Source organism: Nicotiana sylvestris, chromosome 3 (assembly GCF_000393655.2).
Source record: "Nicotiana sylvestris chromosome 3, ASM39365v2, whole genome shotgun sequence".
Taxonomy (NCBI): Eukaryota; Viridiplantae; Streptophyta; class Magnoliopsida; order Solanales; family Solanaceae; genus Nicotiana; species Nicotiana sylvestris.
The window spans coordinates 43,998,789-44,006,955 of NC_091059.1; the positions used below are offsets into that span (position 1 = coordinate 43,998,789).

The following is an 8,167-nucleotide window of genomic DNA, read 5'->3' on the forward strand; positions in this document are numbered from 1 at the left end:
AGTTGATTCTATATCTAATGATGCGGGTACCTGAGAGGTAAGGATATTCCCCCAACTACTACACCACTAGATTCCACTACTCCTGCTTAGACTACACTAGATCCTAGACCTACTGAGGGTGCAATGATTCCTCCAACTGATATCCTAGCCCCATATCTAACCTCAGTTTCCGGTCCCAATATTTCTGATGGGGACCTTAGGGGAACCATTCAGATGTTGGCTTAGATAGTGGCTTCCCAGGCCTAGAGATTGAATATTACCCCTACTTTTGCCAGACAGCAAGGGGATTCTGCTAGTTCCAGGTTGAACATGTTTCTTTAGTTGGATCCTCCAGTGTTCACGGGTACCAATCTTGATGACCCCTAGGATTTCATTGATGAGATGCACAAGACCCTCCGAAATATACGTGCTCTAGAGACAGAGGCAGTGGAGTTGGCCTCCTACCACCTGAAGGAGGTGGCATATACTTGGTTTGAGATGTGGGAGGAGTCCTGTAAGGGGAAGGAGCCCACCGGTAATGCGGAGTAAGTTTGCCGACACCTTCGTTGATCATTTCTTACTTGCCAAGACTAAGGCAGCCCGTGCCACGGAGTTTGAGAGCCTGAGGCAGGGTAGTATGAGTGTGTGGTACCATATGAGATTTGCGCACCTGTCCATCTATGCTATTTAGATGTTGCCCACTATGGAGGCTAGAGTGCATCGATTTGTGCAGGGCCTCAACTCCTTGGTTATTAATGGCTACTACAATTGCCTTGGATTTTGATATGAACAATGGGAAGATGGTGGCTTTTTCTCAAGCCATGGAGACCCACAACTTGAAGAATAGAATAGAGCGAGAGGGTAGCAATAATGCCTGGTGCACAGGTAACTTTTGTGGTTCTTTTGGTGTTAGTGATGGTTGTAGGTCAGCATTTAGAGGAGGTCATCAGGGCCATCCCAGTCCCTTGCTCAGTCTTTAGTCAGTGCACTGCCATTAGGGCTCAGTTAGCAGCAGTGGAGCCATTTCAGTCCAAGTCAGGGCGATAAGGGATCTTTCTAGCAAGGTCGGCCTGGTGGGAGATTCCAGTAGCAACGAAGGCCCCCATGCCCTAGGTGTGGGAAGATGCACTTTGGGGTCTGCTACATGGATCTGTCCATATGTTATGGGTGTCTTATGAGGGGTCACATTTCGAGAGATTGCGTTCACCCTGCCAGAGTACCGGCAGGAGAACGACATTGTTAGCCAGTTCTGTAGCTACTTCATCCGCAACACATCCTCCAACTCGAGGCACTCCAGCACCCACATGGTGTGGTGCAGCTAGTGGTGGTGCACAAATATCAAGAAGACCCAACTGTTTATAGACTATGATGGGTTTCCAGAGTTCATAGGCTTCTCCAGATGTTGTCAAAAGAATATTGACTGTCCAATCTCATGACGTATATGCTCTCATAGATCCTAGTTCCACTTTGTCATATGTCACTTCTTATCTTGCTATGGAATTTAATATGGAACCGAAATAGTTTCATGAGCCGTTCTCTGTATCTACTATGGTTGGCGAGTCTATTTGTGGCCAGGGGGATTTATTGGGATTGTGTTGTCACGTTGTGTGGTGGGGATAGCCTTATCATACCGAGCATTTTTTGAGGGATTTATAGGGATTCAGTAAGATACTGAGGCACCTACACTGGAGTCCCTGCCAGTTGTGAATCAATTTTCGGAGGACTTTCCTGATGAGCTCCCTGGGTTTCCACTAGACATGGAGATTGATTCTGGGATCGATGTATTGCCAGACATGCAATCTATATCTATTCCACCTTAGAAAATGGGACAGTCAAATTGAAGGAACTAAAGGAACAATTGAAGGATTTGTTAGAGAAGGGTTTTATCCGACCGAGTGTGTCTCCTTGGTGTGCACGGGTTCTCTTTGTAAGGAAGAAAGATGGTCACTAAGGATGTATATTGATTATTGGCAGCTCAACAATGTCACAATCAAGAATAAGCACCCACTGCCAAGGATAGATGACTTGTTTGATCAGTAGCAGGGTGCTAAGTACTTCTCCAAAATTGATTTAAGATCTGGGTATCACCAATTGAAAATCAGGGAGCAGGATATACCGAAAACAACTTTCAGGGCCTAGTATAGGCACTTTGAATTTCTGGTGATTTCTTTTGCGCTAACAAATGCGCCGACAACTTTCATGGATCTTATGAATCGAGTCTTCAAGCCTTTTCTTGACTCTTTTGTGATAGTTTTCATTGATTATATTCTTGTATATTCACGAAGTTGGGAGGACCATGCCAATCATCTTAGTGCAGTTCTGCAGACTCTCTATCAGCATAGGTTGTATGCAAAGTTTTCGAAGTTTGAATTTTGGCTTGAATGTGTCACATTCTTGGGTCATGTTGTCTCCAATTAAGGAATTAAGATTAATCTTTGGAAAATTGAAGTTGTGAAAAATTGGCCTAGACCTACAACTCCAATAGAGATTTTTGCAGTGTTTTGGGCTTAGCGGGGTATTATAGGAAGTTCGTGGAGGGGTTCTCTACTCTTGACTCTCTATTGACTAAATTGACGCAGAAGGCAGTTAAGTTCCAATGGCCATATGCTTGTGAAAAGATCTTCCAAGAGTTGAAATCAAGATTGACTACGACACCGGTGTTGACCCTACCAGAAGGTATGAATGAATTTGTGGTGTATTGTGATGCTTTAAGGATCACACTCGGGTGTGTGTTGATGAAACATGGTAAGGTAATTGCTTATGTTTCTTGGCAACTCAAGAATCATGAGTAAAACTATCCAATACATGACTTAGAACTCACGTCGGTGGTTTTTGCATTGAAGATTTGGCGTCATTATTTGTATGGGGTCCATTTGGACATATTCACGGACCATAAGAGCCTTCAATACATTTTCAAGCAGAAGGAATTGAATCTGAGGTAGAGAAGATGGCTTGAGTTACTCAAAGATACATTGATATCCTATATCATTCAGAAAAGGCTAATATGGTGGTGGATGCACTTAGTCGGAAATCCATGGGTAGTTTGGCTCACTTAGAGGCATATCAAAGGCCATTAGCTAGGGAAGTTCATCGGTTGCCTAGTTTGGGAGTTCGTCTTGCGGACTCTAGTGAAGAAGGGGTGGTTGTGCAAAGTAGGTCTGAATCATCACTTGTTGTGGAGGTCAAGGAGAAGCAAGGAATTCATAAACATAAGACCATGGATTTTTCTCTTGGTATCAATGATGGTACTCCAAGGTACCAAGGGAGATTATTTGTTCCAAGTGTAGATGGTCTCTGGGAAAGAATCATGATCGAGGCTCATATTTTCCGGTATTCCTTACACCCAGGCTCTATAAAGATGTATCATGATCTTAAGGAAGTCTACTGGTTGAATGATATGAAGAGGAATGTAGGAGACTTTGTGGCAAAATGTCCAAATTGTCAATAGGTAAACCAAACATCAAAGGCCTGGTGGGTTGGCACAGAACATAGAGATTCCAATGTGGAAGTGGGAGATGATAAATATGGACTTTGTGGTAGGACTACCTCGCACTCCTCGCAAGTTCGACTAGATTTGGGTGATTGTAGATCGACTGACAAAATCAACACATTTCTCACCTGTTAAGTCTACCGACACAGCAGAACAATATGCCCAGTTGTATATCAAGGAAATAGTCAGGTTGCATGGCACTCCAGTTTATATCATCTATGATTGGGGGGCACAGTTCACAACTAACTTTTGGAAGAAATTTCAGCAATGTTTGGGTACCCAGGTGAATCTTCGTACAACCTTCCATCCATAGACCGATGGGCAAGTAGAGCGGAATATTTAGACGCTTGAGGATATGTTGCGCGCTTGTGTTATTGATTTCAAAGGTAGCTGGGATGATTATTTGCCACTCATAGAATTTGCCTACAAAATCAGTTACCATGCTAGCATTCAGATGACACCGTTCGAGGCTCTATATGGTAGGAAATGTAGATCTCCAATTAGGTGGTTCAAGATTGGGGAAGCAGAGTTGATAGGGCCAGACCTCGTGCATCAGGCTATTGAGAAGGTTAAGATCATTAAGGAACAATTGAAAACTTCTCGGAGTCGCTAGAAGTCCTATTCGTACGTGCATCGCATGGATTTGGAGTTCAAAGAGGATGATTGGGTATTCTTAAAGGTTTCCCCCATGAAGTGTATAATGCGATTTGGTAAGAAAGAGAAATTGAGTTCGAGGTATGTGGGGTAGTATAGAATTATTCAGAGGGTGAGTCAGGTGGCTTACAGGCTTGAGTTACCACCCGACATGTTGCTGGTGCACCTGATGTTTCATATGTCTTTGTTGAAGAAGGTAGTTGGAGATCCAACACTCATTGTTCCAGTTGAGACTATTGAGGTTAATGAGGAATTGACTTATGAAGAAATTCCAGTTATCTTTCTTGATAGGCAAGTCTGAAAGTTGAGAAATAAAGAGATTGACTTCATGAAAGTGCTATGACGAAACCAACAGGTTAAAGAGGCCACATGGAGACCGAGGAAGAGATGAAGAAGAAGTACCCTCATTTGTTTGAGTAACTATGTAATTAGGTAGTTTCATTCTATGGAAATGTTAAGAGCTTACCTTCTTTGAATTATATATCACTTGTACAATTGATGTTAAGGGTGTTCCTTTCTGGTAATGTATTTCTAATGAGGCCACGATAGGTGTTGTTTTCATGTTATGTTATGTTATTAGATTATGTATATGTTGTTAGGATTGGTTTTTGGGATTCTCTGACAAGTGGATAGGCCTGGTTACAGGAGAAACTCTGCCGAAATTTCTAGAAATTTGGGGAGTTAGTCAAATTAGGAATTGCGGGTGTAAATTAAGAGTTAAATTACATTTGATGCTGATGGCAGATTTTGACCCTCATTCGAGGAAGAATGATCTTAAGCGGGCGATGATGTAAGTCCCCGTAAAATTCTACTAAAACTCGGGGTTTCGTGCTACCGGGGTACGCTAGTATGTTTACTATTGTAGCAGAACATGGCGTTTCTATGGGCCATTATGCAACCGTAGAACTACTCTGCGGACCACAGATCCGTGTGGAGTGGAGAGGCCAAATAGGCCAGTTTTGGAGGTCATTTTGCGGTTAACTTTGCGACTGCATAATTGCTTCACCGGCCGCATATCCGTCGCAGAGCCAGCATGAGAAAACTTTAGAGGAAGATTCTGTGGCGCACTATGTGGCAGCATAACTGATCTGCGGACCGTAGATCTGTCGCAAATTGGACCAAGCCAACCCAGTTTTGAAGGACCTATCTTCTCAGCAGACCAGCAGGTTCTCCTCCCTTGACTTGGGACCAGTTCACACGTCTCTTTCATGAGAGATATATCCCACCCTCTTAGAGGGAAGAGTTATGGGGCAGTTCGAGTGGCTCCACAAGGGTCACATGTCCATGACTGATTATGAGGCTAGGTTTTCTAAGTTGTCTTGCCATGCACTTATGATATTCCCCACTAATGTAGAGAGAGTGTCGAGGTTTATTGCGAGTTTGCAGTATGGTATCCAGATCACTATGGACCGAGAGATTGAGATGGGGAATACTTATGAGTAGGTTGTGGAGATAGCTTAGAGGATCAAGGGTATTCGTTAGTAGAGCAGAGAGCAAGCACCGAGGAACAAGCGATCTCGATATTCTAGAGGATTCAGTGGTTCCCCGTCTGGGGGCAGAGGTGAAAGGCTCTATAAAATTCTACTAAAACCCGGGGTTTCGCCATGGTACAAACCTTATGGGTTGTGCAGTGCATTGGAGAGTTGGAGGAAAATTATTCTAGAACATGGCATTTCTGCGGTCCATTTTGCGTCCGCAGAATTGCTCTGCAGACAGCAGATCTTCCATGAAGTGGAGCTAAAAAATGGGCCAACTTTTGAGGTCTTTTTACAATCAACAATACGATTGAATAATCGTTTTGCGGGTCGCACATCCGTCGCAGAACCAACATGAGAAAACTTTAGAAGAAGATTCTACGGCACACTATGTGACTGCATAACTGATTTATGGACTGCAGATCTGTCATAGACTGGACCAGGCCAGCCCAGTTCTTGAGGACCTATCTTCTCAGCAAACCAACAGGTTCTCCTCCCTTAACTTGGGACTAGTTCACACGTCTCTTTCTTGAGAGATATATCCCACTCTATCAGAAGGAAGAGTTATGGAGTCAGTTCGAGTGGCTCTAGCAGGGTCAAATGTCTGTGATTAATTATGAGGCTAGGTTCTTTGAGTTGTCTCGTTATACTCCCCACTGATGCAGATAGAGTGCGTAAGTTTATTGCAGGCTTACTCTATGGTATCCAGCTCACTATGGACTGATAGATTGAGATGGGGACTCTTTACAAGCAGGTTGTGGAGATAGCTCTGAGGATCGAGGGTATTCATCCGCAGGGCCAAGAGTAGGCACCAAGGGATAAGTAGTCTCGATATTCTAGAGGGTTTAGTGGTGCCCCGTTTGGGGGGAAAGGTGTAAGGCCCTATAAATTTCTACTAAAACCTGGGGTTTTGCCGTGGTACAGACTTTTTGAGTTGTGTAATACATTTGGGAGTTGGAGGAAAATTGCTACAGAACATGGCATTTCTGCGGTCCATTATGCGACCGTAGAACTACTCCGTGGACTGCAGATCCACTGCGGAGTGGAGCATAAAAATGGGCCAATTTTGGAGGTTGTTTTGCGGTCAACTATGCGACTGCATAATCGATTCGCAGGCCGCACATCCGCCACAAAACCAGCATGAGAAAACTTCAGAGTAAGATTCTGCGGCACAATATGAGACCGCATAAATGATTTGCGGACTGCAGAACTGTCATTGATTGGACCAGGCCAGCCTAGATTTGGAGGACCTATCTTCTCAGCAGACTAGCAGGTTATCCTCCCTTTACTTGGGACAAGTTCACAACTCTCTTTTATGAGAGGTATATCCCACCCTCTCAAATGGAAGAGTTACAGGGTCAGTACGAGTGGCTCCAGTCGGATCATATGTCCGTGACTAATTATGAGGCTAGGTTCTCTAAGATGTATCGCCATGCACTTATGATTCTCCCCACTAATGTAGAGAGAGTGCAGAGGATTTTTGTGGGCTTGCACTATGTGTCACTCCTCCTTTTTACTCACACCCCGTAAAGGATATAAATACAAGGGAGTTTTTCCAATTAAAGGACAATCGAAACGGGATTTGATTATTTAAAGATTCAGAGTCGCCACTTGGGATAATTTAGGATGTCCCAAGTCACCGGTTTAAAATCCTGAATCAAAAAAGTTGACTCTATTCTACAGCCTGCGAACATAGAAATCCGGGTAAGGAATCCTATTAACCCGGGAGAAGGTGTTAGACATTCCTGAGTTCCGTGGTTCTAGCACGGTCGCTTTGATTATACTTGGCTTATTAAATTGTCTAATTACTCATTTTAGAATCCATACCCTTTACCGCTTTTAAATCACTTGATTATTCGTAGTTAAAGAATTGAGTTACACGTACGTATACTCTTTCCCTTTGGCGCGTCAAAAATCATTTCACGCGAATGTGTCCATAATTAATAACGCTTATTATTATTAAGAAAGTTTAGGCGAAGTTGCGCGAACATATACTCTGATTTATTTTTAAGAAATCGTAACCGTGTCATGCGAACGTGTCCACAACCACAATAGTATTTTTAAAACGGCCCTAAAAGTTCCTCTACGAATATTTATCTTATTGTCTAATTAAACATGTGGGGCCATAGGCCAAATTCTATTCTAACATGGTACGCATCGCATGCCTTAATCAGCAAAATCTGATCAACTAAGAAAAAATTATCACTACTTTTAGACTGAAAATTTGGACCAACTCTGGACTAACGGACCGAACGGATGGCATGATGGTTAAAGGATAACGTGAAAGAGCCTTGGGCTCGAACGAACTGGCTCTACGTGTGAAGAAGGGTGGCTGATCTGCACTCCAGGCCCAACATGAGCCCAGACCTTTGGAGGATCGAGCGTTGAGGAGTGCTGGACTCGAGGTCGAGTCCCGAACACGCAGGACATCAAATTATGGCGGAACGGGCGTGAACCCAATTTTATTAGTAAAGGGGGGTGTCACGCAAGCAGACTTGGGCTGGCCTTAATTTCATTAATTGGGCCAATATTAGGCCCAAGTCTAAAACCCTCCTTTATGCACAATTAG

The 8,167-nt window shown here is 43.5% G+C and overlaps 1 protein-coding gene across 1 annotated transcript; it reads left to right on the top strand.

Moving 5' to 3' along the window:
- Positions 1-734: 734 nt before the first annotated feature.
- Positions 735-3,427, top strand: LOC138887287 (uncharacterized). The gene is made up of 2 exons (XM_070169016.1): positions 735-864; positions 2,973-3,427. Exons 1-2 carry the CDS (start codon positions 735-737, stop codon positions 3,425-3,427), a joined length of 585 nt encoding a protein of 194 aa, XP_070025117.1.
- The last annotated feature ends 4,740 nt before the right edge of the window (positions 3,428-8,167 follow it).

Coding starts and splice junctions, on each gene's coding strand:
- LOC138887287 (XM_070169016.1), top strand. CDS start 735: ATGGCTACTACAATTGCCTTGGATTTTGATATGAACAATGGGAAGATG. Junction 865..2,972: donor CAATAATGCCTGGTGCACAG/GTAACTTTTGTG, acceptor TATATCATTCAG/AAAAGGCTAATATGGTGGTG.